The sequence below is a fragment of the Protobothrops mucrosquamatus genome, unplaced genomic scaffold, assembly GCF_001527695.2.
Source record: "Protobothrops mucrosquamatus isolate PMUCROS unplaced genomic scaffold, P.Mucros_1.0 scaffold593, whole genome shotgun sequence".
Taxonomy (NCBI): domain Eukaryota; kingdom Metazoa; phylum Chordata; class Lepidosauria; order Squamata; family Viperidae; genus Protobothrops; species Protobothrops mucrosquamatus.
In genome coordinates, this window is record NW_015386892.1 from 470,667 (window position 1) to 493,722 (window position 23,056).

The following is a 23,056-nucleotide window of genomic DNA, read 5'->3' on the forward strand; positions in this document are numbered from 1 at the left end:
TTGGTCCAGCATCTCTGCACATTCCCATTGTACTAGAGCTGAATCTGACCTGGGTTCCTTCCTATATACCTTCCTCATGTCCCTGTCATCTCCAGAACTTCAAGGAATGGATTCTGGGTGAGTTCCCTCCAGCTTTACTGCTGGTTCTTTCCAAGGTTAGCAAGCTCTGGTCTTGTCAACCATCAGAAGGAGCCATCTCAGAGGCGGGGATAGAGAGAAAGGTTGAAGAAGCTGAGGAATGGGACAGATAAATCTCCTAGACCTAGCCTTTTTTTTTTAAATTATCTCCAGTTGGGGAGAAGGAGTTGGACCAGGAGTATATGCCAAGCAATGGGAGATAAACAAACCAAGAAAAATTAGTCTTCAAAGGACTAATTATGCTGCAGAACCTTGATGGCTCAACACAACAAGGTGCCACCACTGAAAGACCTATGCAAATATTTATCTGTTATTCATTTTTAAAATTAATCTCTTGTCATTTGTCAGTGATATCCTGAGAAGGTCCCAGGAGATAACACTTCAAGCACACTAAATTCTCCGTAGTGAGGGACCTCAGGTAGCCGTGTCCCCACAACCCTATTAACCATGTCAGTTACACATCCAGTGACTGCATTCATAGAACATACTAAGCACGGTTAGTCTTAATCTTGGCTAGTTTGCAATGGGATTTTAGTTTCAGTTCCAGGTGCAAATCTAGAAAAACAGGTTAATTCGGTAATGAAGGCTAAGCATGCTTTGTGAATGCATCCAATCTATAGCTTGGAAGTTGCCTAGGAATGAGGTATTAACTATCAATTTGCTGGCATGTATAAAAGTGAATTGCATGGAATTGAATCAATGCGTTCATTTAGTTCAACATCCACCAATTTGCTTGAAAAATACATTGGCCATTTTTCCATTGCAGCTTTGCCCTGTGTACATTTTTTTAAGTTTCCCTTCTGAGCTGGGGTTGGGATTAGAATTGTTAGCTGGGATTATTCTATTCATCAAAATTTGGAACTGATTGCACCTTTTCTCTCAATCTCTTTCTCTCTTTCTCTCTCTTTCTCTATCAGTTTTAGTGCACATTTATGCATAGTGTAAAAGAAATTTCTTTACATAAAAATTTGCAGAAAAAGCAAGTGGCCAAACACTGAAAGATAAAATCCTTGTTGATCTGGAGAGAAGTCTCAGAATATTGTGGGTTTTTTCCCCCCCTAAAAATAATAATAATAAATAATAGTAGAACATTCAAAGCATTTTAGATCATTTCCACAACAGTCCTGTGAGGTAGATTGGCATTGTTACTTATCATACAAGATTGCGTGGTTGGGAAAGTGAGATCAAATAAGGCATTTGGTGAGTTGGAAATTAAGGCAGGATTCACCTGGATGTCCCTCATTCAACTCAGCTTCTGGACCAGCTATGAATTCTGAATTTCCAAATATGCTGGGCTCAGCTATCGTGGCCAGTAGTGAAGGAAAGCAAATGTCTATGGAGATCCTCAGTCGTCCAGACCCCAAACAGTACAAAAATCTCTTCTCACCCTATATGTCTGCTTCTACCGGGGAAGAAGTCACTAGAAAAAAAATATCTTTTTTTTAAGGGACGGATTCTGGCAGCTGAAAGACTAATCTTTCATACTAGCCAGCAGTAAACTATACGTTGGCTGCGTGTATATCTGCACGTAAAGATACATATACACACACAGCCCAATATCTCCAATACAGCACAATGAAATAATAACATTAGATATTATCATAAAAATACACCAAATAAACTATTATTAAACGATTAAATTAAACTAGACATTGACTAAAAAGGAATATTCAAATTTCAAAAATGCCTGAGGCTTTGGGAAGGTTTTTTTTTTAGCCCTGCAAAAAGGGGCTATTAAAACTATTCCTGCTGTTAGCAGAAAAATGTTAATTCCCATACTTTCATCCCATCCTTTGCTTTTATATATATATATATATAAGTTAATCGCCACTATTGCAAATATAAGTTAATCTTCTTGGTTTTCATTGTCCTTTAAATAATTTGTTAAGGTGCTGGACTCTCTGGCTGTTTTAAGAGGAATAAAAATAGGAAAGCCGGCAGAGAGGTTGATTTTTTTGTGTGTAACACAACCCTGAGATGCAAATAAATACTCTGGTATTTCCACCTCAAAACTGGGTGGAAAAATATTTCAAGATAAGCGAGTGGCCTAGAGGCTGAAATGACAGGAGAAGTATCAGAAGCCCTAGAAGGAGGGAGGGAGGGGGAAGAGGAGGAGGAAGAGGAAGAAGAAGGAAAGGAGAAAGAGGATCAGGCGAGGGAGGGCAGTTTAGCATCATGTCTGCTTGTGACGACAATGTCCCAAAGCTTGCGCAGCATGGCTGATGACTTTTGTGTATTTCCGGAGTATCTGGCAACCTTTTTGCTTCTTCTCAAAGCTGTCTGTGCTGGAATGATTGCCATAGGTCACGTCCACGTGATTGACCTTGTACTTGGAGCAGAGCAGGCAGGTGAGATTGGACAGGAGACCTCCGGTGTTGTTGGTGGTGTTTCTGAGTCGCCGTAGCAAGTCTTCCCTGGACTCACAGTCGTCGAAGCTTTCCTGGTCTTTTGTGATGTTGTCCAAGGAGGCGTTAAAAAAGACAAAGATCTTGTAGAGGTTGATCACCCTCTCCTTGTCACCCAGTGAGCTGTTGAAAGGAGGAAACGCGTGGTCAGGCTCACAAAAGTCATCCAACTCCTTCTTCTCGCTGAACGGGGGACCTTGGCTTCTGAGCTGCTCCAGAGAAAGAAGAGAACCAAATTAAGGGCCGTCAAAAACATTCATTTCAGAAGACAAAGCAAAAGACCCTTCCATTTTGGAATGCAACCTTTACACCAGGAGTGTCCAACCACGGCCACTTGAAGAACTCTGGACTTCAACTCCCAGAATTCCCCAGTCAGCATGGTCTTAAAACAACCAAGGTTGGACACCTCCCCTCTTTTGAACCCATGTTTGGAGGGTGAAACATGTTGGGAACGTTCAAAATTCACTCCTCAAAAGAAAAGCAGTGACCTCCAACTCCTTTTGGTGCCGTAGAATAAGGTAATAACATACAACCTCAACTTTTTACTTTTACATAATAATATATACTAGCCATTTCCATAGCAACTAACATATTCTAATCAGCAAAACCCAAAATCAAACATCCATATTTTTTTCACCTCAAGCACAAAGTCCTAGAAGGGGTTTTCAAGTACATCCTTGATTGGTTCTGGGAGGTGCGATGAGTATCAAAAACAATGAGTAACAAACAAATTTTTTCCCATAAGGAAAGTGAGTGAGTCATAAGGCAGCCGGCACTGACAAATTCTAGATTGGGCACTGAGCACCAAACAAACAATGAGTACCAGGACAACATTTTTGGTTCAAATTTGGCATTGAGTATCAGATTCAATGAGTTTCAAAGCAGTTGAGTACCAAGGTACCACTGTAGAAACAAAATTAATTGTATTCTTTTCTTTTAACCAAAACAGTCCATTTAGACACCTTTGCTAATTCCATTAACTTTTGCAGCCATTCGTCCCTTCTGGGAACCAAAGCATCCTTCCATTTTTGTGCACAAAACAGCATAAATTTACGACTGTAATTCAAGGCTCGGTTACAGTCGTAAGTCAAGGACTACCCGTACTTAGGATAGGAAAGAGATATAACAGAGATCACTTACATAACTCTCAAATAACTCCGGAGCTGACGTGTTCAGACGTGACACCAGGCACCGCACTTGATCAAAGACAGGGTGCTTGCAAGGCCGAACATCGTGACACATGGAATTGTTTCTGTTTGGGTGCAAAGGTCTCCCAGATGAGAATCTGCAGTGTGCGATCAGCAGCATGGAGATAATTCCTGGTTGGAAAACAAAGCAGAGAAGGTTAATTTTTCTGCTAGTAAGAAAATAATAATTGAAAAAAAGCTTTTGAACCTCACAAGTAATCTCAATTTGTTCCCATTTTCCCACCATCCTGTCCTTTTCTCCTGGTTTTGCCACCATTTGCAATTTTTGTTTTTTTTTTTAAATCGCCTTTGCATTTTTTTTTTACTTTATGGAATGTTCAGCATTTATTTCTGTATTACAGGCAGTCCTCAACCTCCCACCATAATGGAGCAGTTGTACGTCTGACCGATTCAATGCAACTTTTTTTGCAGTGGTCATTAAGCCAACATGGCAATTGTAAGGCAAACCCCATCATACATGAAGCCCTATTGCCAAGCCCCCAAAGTTCATTCACATGACCATCAAAGGGGCCGAACCCTTGAAATTTGGAACCTAAGTCCGCTTTTTCGGATTTGGTCATAACTTTGAACAGTTGCTAAGTGCACAGTCATAAATCAAGGACTGTCTGTACACAGTTGCCTGCAACGAAAACTGGAGAGCAACAGCTTTATCAGCCACTCAGCCAGACTGAAATAAGATTAAAATGCATAGCTATTAAGGACATGTTAGTTTTGATCCTATGACATCTTTGATGGGCTCGCATCTTGGCTTGGATCTGTTTCAAGATATAGAATTACAGAGTAACAGAGCTGGAAGGGACCTTGGAGGTCTTCTAGTCCAAACCCCTGCTCAAGCAGGAGAGCCTAGACCATTTCAGACAAATGACCTCCAGTGATGAAGCACCCACAACTACTGGATGCAAGCCTGATCAATTGTTGACTCACTGATTAACACTTAACTGATTAATTGTTCTCAGTGTCAGGAAATTTCTCCTTAATTCTAGATTAGATCTCCCTCCGTCAAGCTTCCACCTGTTACTTCTTGTCCTGCTCTCAAGTGCTTTGGAGAACAAGTCAATCCCCTCTCCTCTATTACAACCCCTCAATTTGGCTCAAACATAAAGCATAGAACAGAACATAGAAGAATAAGAGTTATTAGAATCAAAACCTTCTAATGACAGAATAAGAGCTGGAAGGGACCTTGGAGGTCTTCTAGTCCAACCCGCTCCTCAAGCAAGAGACCCTATACCGTTCCAGACAAGTATCTGTCCAGTCTTTTCTTGAAAGCCTCCAGCCCACAACATTTGGAGGCAAGCTGTTCTACCCTGACCTGCCGTTTAAATTTGTGTTGAAACAGCTGAGAAAGCTCTCAGCACCACTTCACTGCCCTGATTGATTTGACAGACCAACATTAAAAAAGAAAATCAAAGGGGAGATTTGATAGGTTTCCCCTGGAAAGACCCTTCCAAACTTAGCACAGCTCTAGCCTCCAGCAACTGAGAAAGATGACAAAGCAAAACAGAGCTGAAAGAAGCCCAGAAGAAAAGGAGATGTCAAAAAAAACAAAAACAAGATTTCTGGAGGACGGAAAAAAAGAGAAAAGAGGCCCCAGCAAGGAAATTTAAAAATAAAAAAATAACAAAAAATAACAGGAAATCTAGCAGAATCTTCAGCCCGGGCATGTCCATGTCAAAACACAGGCACACCTCTTTGCAGAAGGATAATTGCACAAGACCCAGGGAATTCTGACACTCAAGAGTTGTGATCTTGAGAGAGAAGAAAAAAAAAAAGACTGGGAGAAAGATTGTGCGAGTGATGAAACCCACAAGCTGGAAACTGCAATCCAGCAAATGTTACATCACAAAGCGCAATGTGGTTGTTTTGCTAAGGCTGCAGATACCGGAAGGGGAACGCAAGCTGATAGGGCTGGCTGTTCAGTTTGGATTTGAAGGCAAAATCGAGGGAGGAGGCCCTCTTGAACCCACTGTCTACTGAGAACATGGCCACTGTTTGGTTTTTGACCGCTGAGCGTTGCAATACAGCCCTTGCTTTGTCCAGAAAGACCTGCCATCATTGGCCAAGGCGCATAGCTAAAAGAGACCTGCTCTGTAAAAATAGACACCAAAGTATGCTCATTCAATTCAAGTTCACTTCTTTCATACCATCTAAAACTCCCTTATTACGACGCAGGAATCCCTTAATTCTGGTTAGAATCGAGGCGACTGGATGGAGCTGAGCATTTGCTGGCTGGATGCCCTTCCTGACATCTACACATAGTTTCCAGCAGATTTCTTTTTCTTTTCTTTGCGCCTTTTCTTTCCCTTTTTTCATAGCGTCGTGGATAGCAAAATAAGCAGCATATGAATTTAATAAATAAATGCATGAAAATCATAGAGCTGGAAGGGAACAAAAGGGTCATCAAGTCCAGCCCCTGCTCTGAATGACGATCCAGCTCTGTCTCAACAACCTCCAGTGAAAGGGAAGGAAGCCTTGCAGGCCGTGACATATTCCACTGGTTGACAGCTGTTAGCATCAAGCATTTCTTCTTGATGTCTAATCTGCATCCTTGCAACCTTGACATTTCATCCCGCTGATGCCTCCTGGCGTCCAGAGGAAGAAGGCCTGTCCCAAAGTGGGCTTTCTGCCTAAGCTAAGACTTGAACTCACAACCTTTCCATTTCTAACTGGATGCCTTCAGCTCCCTACATCAAACCGGCCCGCGCTGCATCCTTTAGTTTCCCCCATTTTCTTCAAATATCACCACTTGATTAAGACAAGCAGTTCGTCGCGCCGTGAACCAGGTGTTTTCCAGGCAGTCAGGAATAAAGGAAAAAGAAAATATAAAAACCTTGGGATTAAACGTCCACGTTTAGCAAAACCCAGCAGTGGCTTGACCTCACTTGGTAGGTAAGAGAAGGAATAAAGTGAAAGTCTGAAATTGGTTAATTCCAGCTGCATACCTTTGACAGGGTCAATGGCAAAGCAAAATCAAAGCTTGGCAAAAGATTTTGATATTTATTTTTTTTTTTGTTACCTGCAACGAGGGTTCTCACTGAAAGTTGCATCCTAGAATGACGTAAGAGGAACAGCAGCTCGCAGGAGAGTTCATTCATAAAAGTGATGCCTAGAAAGGAACATCGTGACTGGTTATATACTGAGTGAGGCATGGGAGGGAAGCTGAGATCATTAATTACTCGGAGGGGGGAATATCTTCTCCACACACCCCTTGCATTTTTTTTAAACGTTCAGAAGCACACTACTCTTCAGTCAAGAAAACCAGCTTCATGCTTACATCACGGATGACTCAGCATAGGGGAAAAAAAGTCCCCCACACACAGACAAACACACACACTCACTTAACAATCATTTCACAAGCGTGAGTGGAAAAATAGGGGTGACGGATAGCTTGATTGCCCCCTGGTGGCTTTGCATGGGTTTTTTGGGTTTTTTTTGGTTTTTTTAGGCCACAAGAATACTAATTTCCGTTCAATAAAATGATGGAGAAGACAGAATACAAAAACTATCAGAGGTTTAGAGCTGCTCCACTTTGGAAGTTCCTGGGCTACCTTTTTCAATCAGAATAGAGCTGGAAGGGACCTTGGAGGTCTTCTAGTCCAACCCCCTGCTCGAGCAGGGGACTCTATACCATTTCAGACAAGTGGCTGGCCAGCCTCCTCTTAAAAACCTCCAGTGATGGAGCATCCACAAATTCAGGAGGCAAGCTGGTTAACTTTTTCTCACATTTGGGAAGATATTCTTGATTTTCCCAAAAGCCAAAGGTTGCAGACCTTTGGGGAGAATTTCAGAGAGACCTTGAAAAGGAAGGAATTCTTTTTAAGAAGTCAGCTGATGTAAAGGAAATCTCAAGTTTCAGATGGAGGGTTTTTGGAACAGATGATCATCGGATGGAAGAGAGCCATATTCGATCTCCTGTTTAGATGCAAAGACAGGAGTTATAAAAAGAATATTCTATGCCAGCCTTTCTCAAGAGGTGTGGATCACAACTCCCAGGATTCCCCAGCCAGAACTTTCGTTGTTGAGGTTGAGAAACACGCTTCTATGGAAACCTGACCTTTCTAAGTCGCCCTTAAGTTGAATGTTATCTTGGACAACAGTGTGATAAATACCACTTTTGATGTAATGGGTCCACCCAAAAGAATTCTGATTGATTACTTTTCTCTAACAACTCTTACCTTTCTTGAACAAAAAATTAGCCCAGCTCTCTCCCTCTCTCTCCCTCTCTCCCTCTTTCTTTCTTTCTTTCTTTCTTTCTTTCTTTCTTTCTTTCTTTCTTTCTTTCTTTCTTTCTTTCTTTCTCTCTCTCTCTCTCTCTCTCTCTCTCTCTCTCTCTCTCTCTCTCTCTCTCTCTCTCTCTCTCTCTCTCTCTCTCTCAAGAATTTGTGGTGTTTGTATGTGATGCAATGTAGATATTTACAAAAGATTTTTAACTACATTGGATTAGGGGGATTCACGACACACCCTTTTAGGTATATTTCTTAACCATTAGTCAGCAGTTCTATATGTACACACCAGAGAAAGGAACGGTTCACTTTTCTTGACAATTCATAGCCCATAAGCTTCTGTTGACTTTTTCTTGTCAAATACGTTTCCAGTCTTAAAAACGGTCAGGCTGTGTTCAGACAACCCACTTTAAAAAATGGAGTTAAAGACTTAGGGCTGCAAAATTAACACAGACCAAGTCTGCTGTCATGATTACAGGTCAAATTTTGTCGCAAACTTTGATTTGCGGTCGACTTATAACCATTCCTTTAATGACTGTTCAAAGTTACAACGGTGCTGAAAAAAAGTGACTTACAACTGTCACAGAGTCCCTATGGTCATGTGATCAAAATTTGGGCACTTGGCAACCCCTCATGTATTCACAACGGTTGCAGCATCCCAAGGTCCTGTGACAGTCATTTACAACTTTCCCAGCCAACTTCCGATAAGCAAAGTCAATGGGGGGGAGCCATTTTCGTTTAACAACGGCTTAATTCACTTAATAACCATGTTGATTTGCAGAACGACCATGGCAAAAAAGGGTCATAAACTTGGGCACTGAACAATCCTCTTGCTTAGCAATGTAAGTTCTAGTCCCAATTGTGCTGGTAAGTCAAGAAATTCCAATATCATTTTTGTTTGTTAATCTAAGTTGGCTTTTGTACCATTTAACTGAATTTCTGCTTTCTTTCACTGGTGGAAAAGGGTGGAGTCTTCCATGTGTTGGACAGCTGGTCTGGTTGAATGATTTAAGTTATTGGATTAGGAATGGCCAGGCCTAGGATCTAGTCCACCTTCAATCACAGATGTGACCTGCAAAACTTTGAGCTTCCCTCTCAGCCCAAGAGCCAAACGTGATCTAGTTAGGGAAGGTGTTGGGACTCAGAGCTGGGACATGCAGTTTCCATTCTTCTCTTGACCACCAAAGTTCAGGATCTCTCAGTCCAACTACCTTAACAGGTTGTCTGGGAGATGCAATGAAAGAGATAGTGCTTTGGATGTCACTTTGAACACTTGGAGAAAAGATGGGATAGAAATAGAATAAATGAACTAACAAATACCCAGGGTTCCTATCCAATACAGCCTTGTTGACTACAAATTCTGGAAGGTGAAGTCAATACATATGTGTCTAAGGTGGCCTGCTCTTATTTCTGAGGTTGTTTCATATTAGAAACTTCAACTCACAGAATTCCTCAGCCAGCCATACCAGGCCAGCATGTCTAGATCAGCCTTTGCTATGTTTAGATTTTTGCCACCAGATTCCCTTGCTTGTTCTCATTTTGCTCTTTTTGAAGTTTGGGTTGAAGGATTGACATAAGAATTTGCAATTTTTTTCCCCACAAGATTCTTTTTTTCCCAGAAGAGAAAGTCTCAGAATGAGCCACAAATGATTCTACTGAATTATGGAAAAGCTTGAGGTTAAAACCTTTGGATGGAAAATGGTTTTAAAAAAACAAAACAAAGGAAATAAAAAAAACAAGCTGACCTTTCAGTCAAACTGATAAAGAAAATTATGAATAATTTCAAAAACTTTTCCCCCAAATGCAAATTAAGAAAGGAAGCGTCTTGGGTAGATATTGGGGCTGCTTGAAAGAAGATTGCAGCCTAGATAAAGGAAAAAAATATTTAATTTGCATCTGAATGTGAAATTATCTTGTGAGTTTTAAAGAAAATTCTTTTGTCTTTTAAAATTAATATATATTGACCACAGAGATGTGATGAGAGAGAGAGACAAAGATAATAGATGATAGGTAGGTAGGTAGACAGATAGGAGATAGAGATGATAAATAGAATAGAATAGAATAGAATAGAATAGAATAGAATAGAATAGAATAGAATAGAATAGAATAGAATAGAAGGGACCTTGGAGGTCTTCTAGTCCAGTCCCCTGCTCAAGCAGGAGAACCTATACCATCTCAGACAAGTGACCATCTAGTCTCTTCTTAAAAACCTCCAGTGTTGGAGCACCCACGATTTCTGGTGGCAAGCTATTCCACTGGTTAATTGTCCTCACTGTTAGGAATTTTCTCCTTAATTCCAGGTTGCTTCTCTCTTTGGTCAGTTTCCATCCATTGTTTCTTGTCCTGCCCTCTGGTGCTTTGGAGAATAATTTGACCCCCTCTTCTTATAATAGATAATAGATAATTAATAGATAATGATGGATGGATGGATCCATTGTCACAGTGCAATGAACCATTAACTTTACGACCTTTCCATGTCTAGACAAGGAAATGTGGCAATGGCTTGGGCAGTCACAAGAAGAAGCTGGTTATTTGGCAGCAGGACAAGCATTGATTCCGCCAGGCCTGTTTTAGGCTGATCCCAGCCCAGCCCTCCTCTGTCATCCATGTTTCCTTCCCATTTCCACCTCTTCAGATTCCTTCCTCATCGTTCAGACGTGCCCTGCCTTGCCATGACAAAGCAGCAGCTTTGGAGCAGCAAAATATGTGTCTGTGCAGAGCCTGTCTGTCTGTCTGTGCGTTAGGATTAGGGTTAGGAAGGAAGGAATTCCATGATAAGGAAGGAAGGAAGGAAGGAAGGAAGGAAGGAAGGAAGGAAGGAAGGAAGGAAGGAAGGGATTCCATGGTGAGGAAGGAAGGAAGGGAGGGAGGGAGGGAGGAAGGAAGGAATTCCATGATGAGAAAGGAAGGAAGGAAGGTAGGAATTCCATGGTGGGGAAGGAAGGAAGGAAGGAAGGAAGGAAGGAAGGAAGGAAGGAAGGAAGGAAGGAAGGAAGGAATTCCATGGTGAGGAAGGGAGGGAGGGAGGGAGGAAGGAAGGAAGGAATTAATTCCATGGAAGGGAGGGAGGGAGGAATAAAAATTAGGTTATTGATGTTTAAAGCAAGAGTGCATCACTAAAAATAAAATTTATAATGATTTAGATCATCTGCTACCTTTGATGTGTACATAGAAACTATTGAACGTGTTATAAATCTCCTCCTTTCCAGTGATAAATAAGCAGCCATTGCTCCCACGACCGCCTGGGTGAAATATTCTGTAACCCAGATGAGCAGCGATACTCAAAACCAAAAAGCTGGAAACAGCACAAATTCCTTGAAAGTCCAACGGCCGTTGCACAAGAGCCAAACTTTCCTTGTTTGAGGCACGGATGCCTGGCTGATTCAGAGCCCCGTTCGCTTCGTAAAGGAAACATGAGATCAGCGAGCGCTGGGGGCAACCCAGATCCTGCGGTTGCCTGCACAAGCTTTGCCTACAAACCCCTGACCAGAAGAATGATCTAAACGGAGCCCGTTCGCCAGAGGGGAAAAGGTAGGAAGGAAAGGAAAAGATTTGCATAAGGCATGAAGAGAGGGGGAAAAAATCGGAAAGCCCGTCTTATTGCAAGTGCTGAGGATGAGCAAGGAAACAGGATGCAGGGCCACACCTGGGGCCCAAAGCAGTGACTGCAAAAGCTGGAATATAGCCCTGTCAGTAAATGCAGGCGGTCCTCGACTTACAACCATTCGTTTAGCAACTGAAATTACAGTGAAAAAGTGGTGGTCCTCGCGCTTACGACCGTTGCAGCCTCCCGACGGTCACGTGATCCAAATTCAGGCACTTGGCAACTGGCTCCTATTTATGATGGTTGCAGGGTCCCCGGGTCATGTGATCCCCTTTTGCAACCTTCTGACATCGCTGGCTCAGGGAATTCTGGGAGTTGAAGTCCATACATCTTCAAATGTGTGCCCAGGTTGAGAAACACCCTATTAAGAATTGCAATGTGGTTGAGATCAACTTTTGGAAAATCTTCAAGGGCCAGAACGGAGGATCTCAAACTACAGTCCAGGTAGCCCTCAACCTACGTTGCTCAGCAACCATTCCAAATTATAACAGACTTCCCCAGAGCTACCTATGACCCAAAGCTATCCAACCCCCTCATGGATCCCAGTTTGTGCAGTTGGCAACCGGCCCGCATTTACAGCCGTTTGCAACGTCCTGCAGTCACGTAACCACAATTTTCGGTCTCCTAGTTCAATGGCAGATCACCTGCCCAAATGTTCAGGTCACATCAGAAGAATTTCCCACCTGAAATGATGCCAATCAATGTCCACAGGACCAGGCTAAAGGGAGTAGGCTAGAAGGAAGCCTTTAACTGGCCTTGATTGGCCTCAAATAAAGTAAAGCAGGATTGGAGCTGGAGAGAACTTGAATGGGAGACAGATAGGCTTGTAATTGACTTCGGTTGTTCAGATGTACGACCAGGATGCTGTCTACACTCGAGAATCTGGCCCACCATCTTAACTTCCTCTTATCCAGATGCAACAGCTTCAGTTTGTCGACAGTTACAACACCAGCTTGGTTAATCCTAGCTAATAAGCCTACTTCTTGGAAGAAAACGATCAATCAGTCCTGTGGCCTCTCAGCCCAATTCTGGAAGTTCTCAATGCCTGAGAGATGCAGTTTAGAGATTAAACAGCGAGTCCTTCAGTTGGATTTGCAGATAGATAGGAACAAAACCCTTATATAAGAAGATGGCCTTTGCCTGGCAGATCTTTCTCCTTATCTATTTCCCTCTGTAATATATCCTTTCTGTCTCGCACCGAAATGTGTTTTTGTTGGCCAGGCTCAATGTCACTGATGGTCTTGGAAGAAAAGTTCCATCATACCTCACCTAAAGATTGTTTGTGTCCAACTCTGTTATTCTATTCTATTCTATTCTATTCTATTCTATTCTATTCTATTCTATTCTATTCTATTCTATTCTATTCTTCTGTTAAATGCTTTGATCAGATGGGGTTAAAGCAAGCATGAGGAATCTCTAGAGCAGGCGTCTCCGAACTTGGCAACTTAAAGACTTGTGGACTTCAACTCCCAGAATTCCCCAGCAAGCTATGGAGTTCAAGTCCACAAATCTTAAATCTGCTCTAGAATTTATTGAACAAATCCTCCCCAGCCCCAATTGCCATCCATCCACTGACGAAAACAAGTTGGGGCTCCTGGCAGTTGAGGTTCAGCAACGTCAACCACCACTCCTCACATCCTGCTCCACTGGACTTTCCAACATTTCTCCAGCTGTTTTCTTAAATCTCCAAACTACTTCGGGATGGTCTTATCGATGGAGTGGATGGGATAGAAAACAGCTGCTTTGAGGCTTCTGTAAAATAAGCCGGAGCAGAATCTACCGGCCAGAGATGAGACGGAATTGCTCGGCAGAGATAAAGTCTCTCCTCCACGCCTACAAGAGGATTTGTGCCTTGTCTCATCTGGAAGATGCAGTTGAATGAAATGAAAGCCAGACCACAGCCGGTGTCTGTGTGGTCTCAGCAGGGAGGAAGGAAAAGCTCCTGCAGGACACCTCTGCACAGAAGGAGCCATGAGGTCATCAGCCGTTGTGCTGTTGACACTAAATTAGATGTCGGAAGGGGAATTGGGCAAGGTAGATCAGTGGCCCCACCTTCTCCAGGAGAGCACTGTTCTCCTTCTTCCAATTCAATTAGCCAGACAAAAGGAGAATAAAGAAAATGGAAGGAAATATCACAATGTTAATCTCTGGTTATTGCTTGGATGCTGTGAGTACAGGTAGTCCTTGAGTTACGAGCAACATCAGAGTTGTAACTCGTGACGGTTGTAAAATTTCCCAAGATATTTTGTGTGCCTCTCCATTCCGTTTGTTGGAAAATCTGAGCAGCAGAGGAAAGGAAGAGCTACCAGGCTAAGCCATCATTCCTCCGTTGCATTTAAAAGCCCTCGGGAACTCAGATGCAGAGAGCATAGCTCGTCCTCGGCAAGCTGAAGCTTTATGGGGTGGGGAAGAAAGAGAATCCCAGAGCCAGGAAGAGGACGTAGAGCAAGAATTCTCAATATTTGGAGGACAACCCATTGTCAAGGGCACCTGAAAGCAGAACAAGAAGCAACGGATGGAAACTAAGCAAGGAAAGAAGCAACCTAGAACTAAGGAGAAATTTCCTGACAGTGAGGACAATTAACCAGTGGAAAAACCTGCCTCCAGAAGTTGTGGGTGCTCCAACACTGGGGTGTGTGTGTTAAGAAGAGATTGGACAACTATTTGTTTGAAATGGTATAGGGTTTCCTGCTTGAGCATGGGGTTAGACTAGAAGACCTCCAAGGTCCCTTCCAACTCTGTTATTCTGTTAATGGATTGCCTACAACAGCAACCTTGTTCTGATTGGAAATGAACCACAATAAAGCCACTGAAGCCAGCCACTCAGCACTCCAAGCCACCTTCATGCAAATAATACTAACGACAATAACAGCAACCCATTTCATTTTACCTTTTTGGGAGATTTCATATTTTGCCACCAACAAAGGCTAAGAAATGCCGTTCTTTCTTCCACCCCAGTCTGGCTTCCTGGGGACAAGTGGAGAGGCGTTATCTGATTGTCATGGTCCTTAATCTCAAACGTTCTCTTGCTTCAAACTTGGATTGGATGCAGAAAATAAAAAATAAAAAGAGGACGCTCCGGATGAGATTCACTTCCACACCCTGCAATAGCTGCCCACAGCTGTTTAAAAAGAAGGCAGATGTTCCCATGCAAAAAAAAAATAAAATCAATCTTATTTCCCTGCAGAAGACAGTCAGCAATCCTCTGGCGGTTTCCTTTTCGAAGCTCTCCTTCCTCTTGGTGCGACGTTCTTGAGATCCAACTTTGAGGATTGTTGGAAATGCCAAGGCACTACGGAATGAACCATCTGCTTTGGGCTTTGCCCTGACCGAGCTTGGGTAGAGAGATTCAGGCAGGGGAGAGTCTTCAAAGTGTGAATTGGAATTCACGTCCCCTTCAAGAGCTTCAGTCAAGAGTAAAACCTTCTTACCGAATGACTCACCATTCAGCTGATCTTGGCTACGCCTGGAGGTTTCATCCAGCAAGAGAGGGAATAAATGACTGCTTTTATCTCATGATAGCAAGTGAACACCAAGGGACTGTTTGACTCACCTGCCAGCTTTGCGGCCAGTTGCTCCATGGATTAAGCAGAGGTCTCCTCCATCCGAGACAACCCAGTTTTAACCAATCTGAACATTGCCAAAGGTGGTCTGTAGTGAATCCCAAAGATGCTTTTTTCAGGAGGCAACTGGACTTCCTTGTTTTTCTTTGAAGGCGTTTCGCTTCTCATCCGAGAAGCTTCTTCAGCTCTGACCGGATGGTGGGGAATGGAAGGGTTTATACTCCTTACAGACAGCTGGTCATTTGCATTCTTTTAGAGAGTCATTGAATAAATCCTTCCATTCCCCACCATCCAGTCAGAGCTGAAGAAGCTTCTTGGATGAGAAGCAAAATGTCTTCAAAGAAAAACAAGAAAGTCCTGTTGCTTCCTGGTTCTTTGGGACAACCATGGCCTGGATGATTGAGAATCTCCATAGATGTCTGTAGTGAATATAGCAAAAACAATGATTCCAGAAAGATATTTTGGAGTAGACATACTCAACACCATCACCTTTCAGAAGCTGTGCATTTCCAACTCAAGCGGAGAGGCCAGCTACTTGAGGTTGATGGCCTTCAACCATAGGGAACAAGGGACGGGAATAAAAAACAACAAACGAATGTTAGAAACCCAGTGGAGCTACAGAATTCTACTCTCAGTTGGCCTCATGTTTTCTGACTGTTCCTGTTAGATCGTAACTCCGTAGTAGAACTCAGAGGGATGGTAAGTACTGGTGGTGACTCCCTTGGTTGGGTTTAAGCATCTCTAGACCATCTCTGGCTGGGATGCCTCAGTGTGGACTCCTGTACAGAACAGGCAGGATGATTTGGTGTCTTCACTAGCTCCTTCCAATACTGTGTTTTAAGGATCTTCTTTGATCTTCCTTGCATCCAGTTGGTGAAGTAGATTGCTACTGGATGCAGATTGAATATCAGAAGGTGGGAAAGGTCCAAAATGCCTGGTTACAAGAGAGACTATCTTGAGAACAAAGATATACTCCAGCGTTACTGATAGAAGAGAATATTTGTAGCTCATTGTTGAAATGTGGGGTCCCTGATGCCCTCCGAGGTTGGTGGTTTTCTTGCATTTTATTTCACTTTCCTGAAGTATCCAGAAACTCTCCTTCCTATAAATTTGAACAATTTCTTTCTAAAGCAAGCACATTTTGAGATAGCGGTGGCATATTTGTCTCGCAAGTGTTGTTAGCTTCGGGGAAGGCATTCTTTCCTTACGATACTTGTAAAATATGTTAACCTGGGTGCTGCTTGGTATGTTATTCTTTTACTGGCTGCCGTTGTCAGCCCCTGCAGCTATCTCTACCTTGTTTTCTTTGCTTTTGAGTTCTTGTCCCGTATCCCAGAGGTAGTCCATCAAACGCCTTTCAGATGCTTTGAACTACAGGCCCCATGCTTGCTCATGGCTCACGCTGATTGAGGCTTCTGGGAAGTCTGGACCACATCTCCCATCATCACTCAGATGGAGAAAGACTCCCACTTTTAGCTCCAGGCTAAAAGCAGGTTAATTCCCAGAATGCCAAAATAATAATAATAATAAAAATAACTATTGACTCAGCTGATAGAGGGAAAGGTCAAAAGGTTTGGGGGCACCCCAAAATTAGCAATAAATTTTTAAATAATGCCGAAAGGAAAATACCTATCCTTGAGGGAAGGGGGGAAATCCCCAAACAACTCAATCAAGACTGAAAAAGCTGATTAACTGTTGAAAGGAGGAAGTGGGGAATGGAATTTAGTGGCCAGAACAAAGTCTGTCTGGTAGGAACTCAAATCACCAGCTCTCCAGTCCATAATGGATGTATTCATATATTGTGGCAAAGCTCTAGGGGTAATATTATTGTGCCCTAAGATAACTTGGATGCCTGTTTATATGTTCCTTGGCTTAGCTGTGAGTATATATGGTAATATTTTTTAAAAGTTTTGTATACACTCACATATAAACTCATCTGTGGCTAATAGTTAACCAAAATACCACGAAATATGCACTCCCCATGGATAAGCCAGAGCTCAAAATTTCCTCATGGTTTAATTTTCACGATTGACTTACCTGGTGCATTTTTCATGGCATTCATGAGTAGCAGCTTGGAAAAACTGGATTAAGTGCCTCCCATCAGCTATGCCCATACAACTCCTTTAAACCATACAACATAGAATAAGAGAGCTGAAAGGGACCTTACAAGTCTTCTAGTTCAACCCCTTGCTCAAGCAGGAGACCCTCTACCATTTTGGACAAATAGCTGTCCAATCTCTTCTTAAAAGCCTCCAGTGATGGAGCACCTACAACTTCTGAAGGCAAGCTGTTCCACTGGATAATTGTTCTAACTGTCAGGAAGTTTCTCCTTAGTTCTAGGTTGCTTCTCTCCTTGATTAGTTTCCATCTGTTACTTCTTGTCCTGCCTTCAGGTGCTTTGAAGAATAGGTTAACCCCCCCTCTTCTTTGTGGCAGCCCCTCAAATATTGGAAGACTGCTATCATGTCACCCCTAGTCCTTCTCTTCCTTAGGCTAGATATACCCAATTCCCGCAACTATTCGTCATACATTTTAGCCTCCATCCCTCTTATCATCTTTGTTGATGTTCTCTGCACACTCTCTAAGGTCTCAATATCTTTTTTGTGGTGACCAGAACACATTCTGGTGAGAGAAAAGTTCCCGTTTAGTTTTCTCATGATATTTCAGATTAAAGGCAGCAAAATCAATACTTGATTCCATTCTCCAAATCAATTCAAATCAAGCTGATGTTTCAGATTAAGACCAGAGCTAAACTAGACCTTCCTAGCACAGGGTTTCTCAAACATGTAATCCTAGGACCCTGTCAGCAGTCCACGAAATCATAATTATTTGCCAGCCTGTGTTGAATAACAATTCCACATCAAAATCCCGTCCAACATTCAGGAGAAACGGCAGTGGCAGCGAAGGCATCAATTTTGAATTTCTAATATGGTCAAGCACCAATAAATGTAACCATAGAAATCAAATCTGTTTTGGGGTCCTCCATAATTTTTAAAAGGCGGCAACCTCGGAGAAAAAGGTTTAAGAAACACTGACCATAGCAGACTACTGGACAAAGGATTACATAATGAAAATCACAATACTCACACGCATACACACACTTTTTCTCCTCCGCACAAAATGCTGGAAGTAACACTCTTACATCCGACTGACGCAAAGTGCTAGAAGAGAATGAAGGAGCTTTTTTTTTCAGCCAGGAACTAACCCTGTTAGCACGCTACGCCTGATTCCAGGGGGGTTGCAATTCCCCTTGGAAGCTCCTGCAATCTTTGGCAGCTGCTTGGATGACAAGTGGTGCTCCATCCTACCTTCTTCCTCCCTGCAATGTCTGCACCAGCATGGCAAGCCCCTGGATCAGATCCCCGCTCTTCCCCCCCCTCCCCAAGGGTGCCAATTCATTTCCTGTGCTTTTGTCCAGAACTGCTAAATTCACCTCTCACCTTACTTAGCTGCAAGAAGCGGATGAAGTGTGGAAATCGGGTGACGAGAGATATTCCAGCAAAGACAATTGTGAAACAAGAGTCAATTCATACCAAACGTCTTAACGCCTTCTGGACACCAGAGGAAAACGGAGAAAGGTGAAATCAAGGCAAGGCGAGGGGGAGGATAGAGGAAAAGATCTTATTTTATTTATTTTTTTATCGCAGGGAGGTTATCTTAAAGTACGCCTAGCTATATCTGCATGCTTGCTTTCTTCCTTACCTTCCCCGGGATGTTCTCCCTTTGGCAAAATACTTTTTATTAGTCAGGCCGAACCTCTTGGCTATCTTGGAAGCCTTTGTTGTCTTCTTTCCTGGTGCATATTTCGATCTACTCAAGGGGAATGCATCACATCTCCATTCAATTAACATTATTCTTCCCACAGGGACAACCGGGAAGGAGTGTAAATAAAAAAAAAAAAAAGACAATGGCAACCATCAGTCATCAAAATCTCTTTTCCTATTTTATCTATTTATTTACTAGATTTTTTTTTTATATAACACAGATTTGGAGGTCTTCTAGTCCAACCTTGCTCAAGCAGGAGACCCTAGACCATTCCAGACAAAGGGCTGCCCAATCTCTTCCTAAAAGCCTCCAGTGATGGAGCAGCCACAACTTTGTTCCACTGATGAATTGTTCTCACTGTCAGGACATTTCCCCTTAGTTCTAGGTTGCTTCTCTCCTTGGGTTAGTTTCCATCCGTTGTTTCTTATCCTGCCTTCTGGTGCTTTGGAGAATAGGTTGACCCCCTCTTCTTTGTAGGAGCCCCTCAAACATTGGAAGGCTGCTATCATGTCACCCACGGTCACTCATGCCCTCGTCACCTCCCGCCTGGACTACTGTAATGCTCTATACATGGGGCTCCCCATGAGGAGCATCCGGAGGCTTCAGCTGGTCCAGAATGCGGCCGCGCGGGCGGTGTTGGGAGCGACACGTCGCTCCCATGTAACGCCGCTGCTGCGCGAGCTGCACTGGTTGCCAGTGGCCTTCCGGGTACGCNAGCAATGTCGGCTGGCGACCCCCAGGGGGAGGGCCTTCTCTGTGGGTGCCCCCACCCTCTGGAACGAACTACCCCCCGAGATTCGGATGATTCCGGATCTCTTAACCTTCCGCCGCGCCCTCAAGACATGGCTTTTTCAGCAAGCGGGACTGACCTAGGGTGAATTTTTAAATAGGGACAATTTTTAATGATTTTAAACTAGACACAGCTACAAATATTTGGTTTTTAATTGGCTTTTATAGGGAAATGTTTGTATTGTTTTTTAATATGCTGTGAGCCGCCCTGAGTCCCATGGGGGAGAAGGGCGGCATATAAGTCTTATTAATAAATAAATAATAGTCCTTCTCTTCCTTAGGCTAGACATACCCAGTTCCTGGGATGAGTGAAAGAGATGGAGGGAGGGAGGGAGGGAGGGAGGGAGGGAGGGAGAGAGAGAGAGAGAGAGAGAGAGAGAGAGAGAGAGAGAGTTTTTGCTTTCAGTTGATTTTTTTAATCAAAGTCACCCAGTGAGTTTACATGCCTAAGGTGGGATTAGAACTCAGGGTCTCTTGGTGATTGGCCCAAAATCACCCAGCTGGCTTTCATGCTTAAGACGGGACTAGAACTCACCATCTCCTGGTGATTGGCCTAAAAACACCCAGCCGGCTTTCATGGCCCAAAGTCTCACCCAGCTGCAAAACTAGAACTCACCCTCTCCTGGTTTCTAGCCAGCACCTTAACCACTACACCGAAGGGTTTGGTCACATTACTGTGGCCACCATTCTGACTTTTTTGGCACAAACACACCACCCCAGACACCCTTGTCCTCCCATAACACCCCGCTTTATTTCCACCGCACCCACTTTCAACAGTCTAGTTGCCTGGAGGATTGCAGGAAATAACTGCATTATCCTTCCCCATATCAAAGGGAAAACGTTTCTACGTTTCTCCTTGTCCCTCACTTCCACTTCTTTGATGATAAACGATATCTACCCCTATTCCCCTTCCCCTCCACACTCACCACATTCCAGGGGCCCGGGCAGTCCCGTAATCTTTGTGCTTTAAATTTTAATTCCTCCACAGCTGTGTTTCTAACTAGCAGACTTTTTTTTTTTAAATCAATTGAAAACAAAAACGGTAATGCCACATGCCTTGCGGTGTGCGTTCCAGGGGGACTAATGCACATGGTATGATGATTGGGTATACTTTATTAATTGGTCAATAGACCACATCAAACATGAGCATCACCCATAATAAAATACAACAAAAAGAGATAAGATAAGATACAGTAAGATAAAATAGCTACCGTGAGGTAAGATAGAATAAAATGCAGTAGGTAAAGATAAAAGAGTAAGATAAAATAGGAGGAGGAGGAGGAGGAGGAAAGAGAAGAAAAAACCCTTCCTTCCTTCCTTCCTTCCTTCCTTCCTTCCTTCCTTCGTTCCTTCCTTCCTTCCTTCCTTCGTTCCTTCCTTCCTTCCTTCGTTCCTTCCTTCCTTCCTTCCTTCCTTCCTTCGTTCCTTCCTTCCTTCCTTCGTTCCTTCCTTCCTTCCTTCCTTCCTTCCTTCCTTCCTTCCTTCCTTCCTTCCAAAAAAGGATATTTTTTACTCTCTGAACCAGAGAACAGAGCAATAACCAAGACTGATCAATTGCTTAGAAAATCCTATCTCCCCATTTGGGTGAATCAAACCCTTAAAGAGCTGATGAAAAACACACTTCATACAATTTTTTTTTTTAAAAAAAAACGTATTTTATGAAAATATCCAAAGGACAATAATTGTATTAGTTATCAGGAACAGGATACAACTTTTTTTTTTTTTGCATAAAAGGATGTTCTTCCCAGCCAGGAAGACCCAGTTCTAATGAACATAATATTTTCATGCACCAGTTTGTTCTGCCAAAGTAATAAATATGCCAGACGAAATAATCTCAGAGCTAAACCAGTCCAGGATAACAAAAGATGAAACAATCTTTTCCCACCCCACCCTGCCCCACGCACACAAAAAAACCCAAAACAAAACGCAAACATCCTTCATATAAATACCAATTGCAACATTTTAAATAGGCTTTCAGACACTGAGGATCTATGAAGTTCAATAAATAATGAAATCATATTACACGTCTCAGAAAACAGCTGGGCACAAATGGCCTTTTCGAAGGGACCCACCCAATTTGTGAGCTGCGGAACAAGAAGGACGCCTCCTCCTATATTTTCCAGGCAAAAGATGGTTTCTCTGACCATCTTCAAGAAGAGGATTTATCCTTAACCAGGAGAGTCGTTTCCTATTTTGGAAAAAGTCAACAGGAGGCTCTCAAAATCTTTCCTCGGCATCAAATGGAAAGATTCTATTACTTTATCCGATCTCAGTCTTTCTCAGATTCAGCAACTTTGAGATGGGTGGACTTCAACTCCCAGAATTCCCCAACCAGCATGCTTTGAGATGGGTGGGCTCCCAGAATCCACCAGCAATTCGCACGATGCATGATTTTCAAGAATTTCAAGAAATTGGAAACCTGTATCCCTTGCAACCTCAGCAATTTCAGAGGTATGGACTTCAAATCCCAGAATTTCCATGCTGGCTCGGGAATTCTGGGAGTTGAAGTCTAAGGTTGAGAAACACTGCTATACTGTACTCTATCTCAGTATTTCTCAGCAACTTTTAAGATGTGTGGACCAACGTCCACCATGCTGGCTGAGGAATTCTGGGAGTCGAAGTCCACCCATCTGCTGAGATGTTTTAGTTTTTCACACATTGGCCTAGCTCAACAAAGTTACATAGCTTTTCTATGATTTTCTCGATGTGGTCTACTTTGTAGGGTGTCAGGAAGGCCACGAACCATGAAACCATTGACAATAAACAACAACTCTCACACATCGCATCCCTGCATCAACTTCATGTTTAACCAGGTCAAGTATGTTTTTTGCAACACGAATAGCAGGAATTAGTGTTAATCTTAGTTTGCATTTAGTAATTCCGTTTGCACAGCCTGTTTCATCCACGGGCAGCCATGTGGATTGTACGAACCCATCAAAAAGGGATAAATTCAACCACCACATTAAATGTGCAGCCTTTACGTGCAATCTTAACCCACCCTCTGCAAACATGACCTCCCTGAAAAGAATTTCTTTCACAGGTAAGGTAGTTCAAATGGAATGAAAACTGTGGGGCGGGTAGAAAGAGAGTAGAATTTTTCTTCCACCCCAGCGATGGAGTTAGCTAATGGAGGGAGACCTCTTGGGAGCAGAAACTGAATGTGAAAAATCACACGCGTGCAAATCAAACTACAGATCATTCTGACTTTTGTAGCATCAAGAGGTTTAGTCAGGCAGCATCACTGGTTACTGAATCACTGGAGAGAAACGCTCAGGATCCCACTGATAACCATTTTTCGGCCGCCCTGGGATAACCCTTGAACTCAACGAACATGACTGGTTGAATGACACCTCTGTTTCATGCT

General features: G+C 42.9%; 1 protein-coding gene across 1 annotated transcript; it reads right to left on the reverse strand.

The window, feature by feature from the left end:
- Positions 1 to 2,311: 2,311 nt before the first annotated feature.
- LIF (LIF interleukin 6 family cytokine) lies at positions 2,312 to 15,156 on the reverse strand. The gene is made up of 3 exons (XM_029284437.1): positions 15,129 to 15,156; positions 3,684 to 3,862; positions 2,312 to 2,752 (listed from the first exon to the last, which is right to left on the reverse strand). Exons 1-3 carry the CDS (start codon positions 15,154 to 15,156, stop codon positions 2,312 to 2,314), a joined length of 648 nt encoding a protein of 215 aa, XP_029140270.1.
- Between the last annotated feature and the right edge of the window lie 7,900 nt (positions 15,157 to 23,056).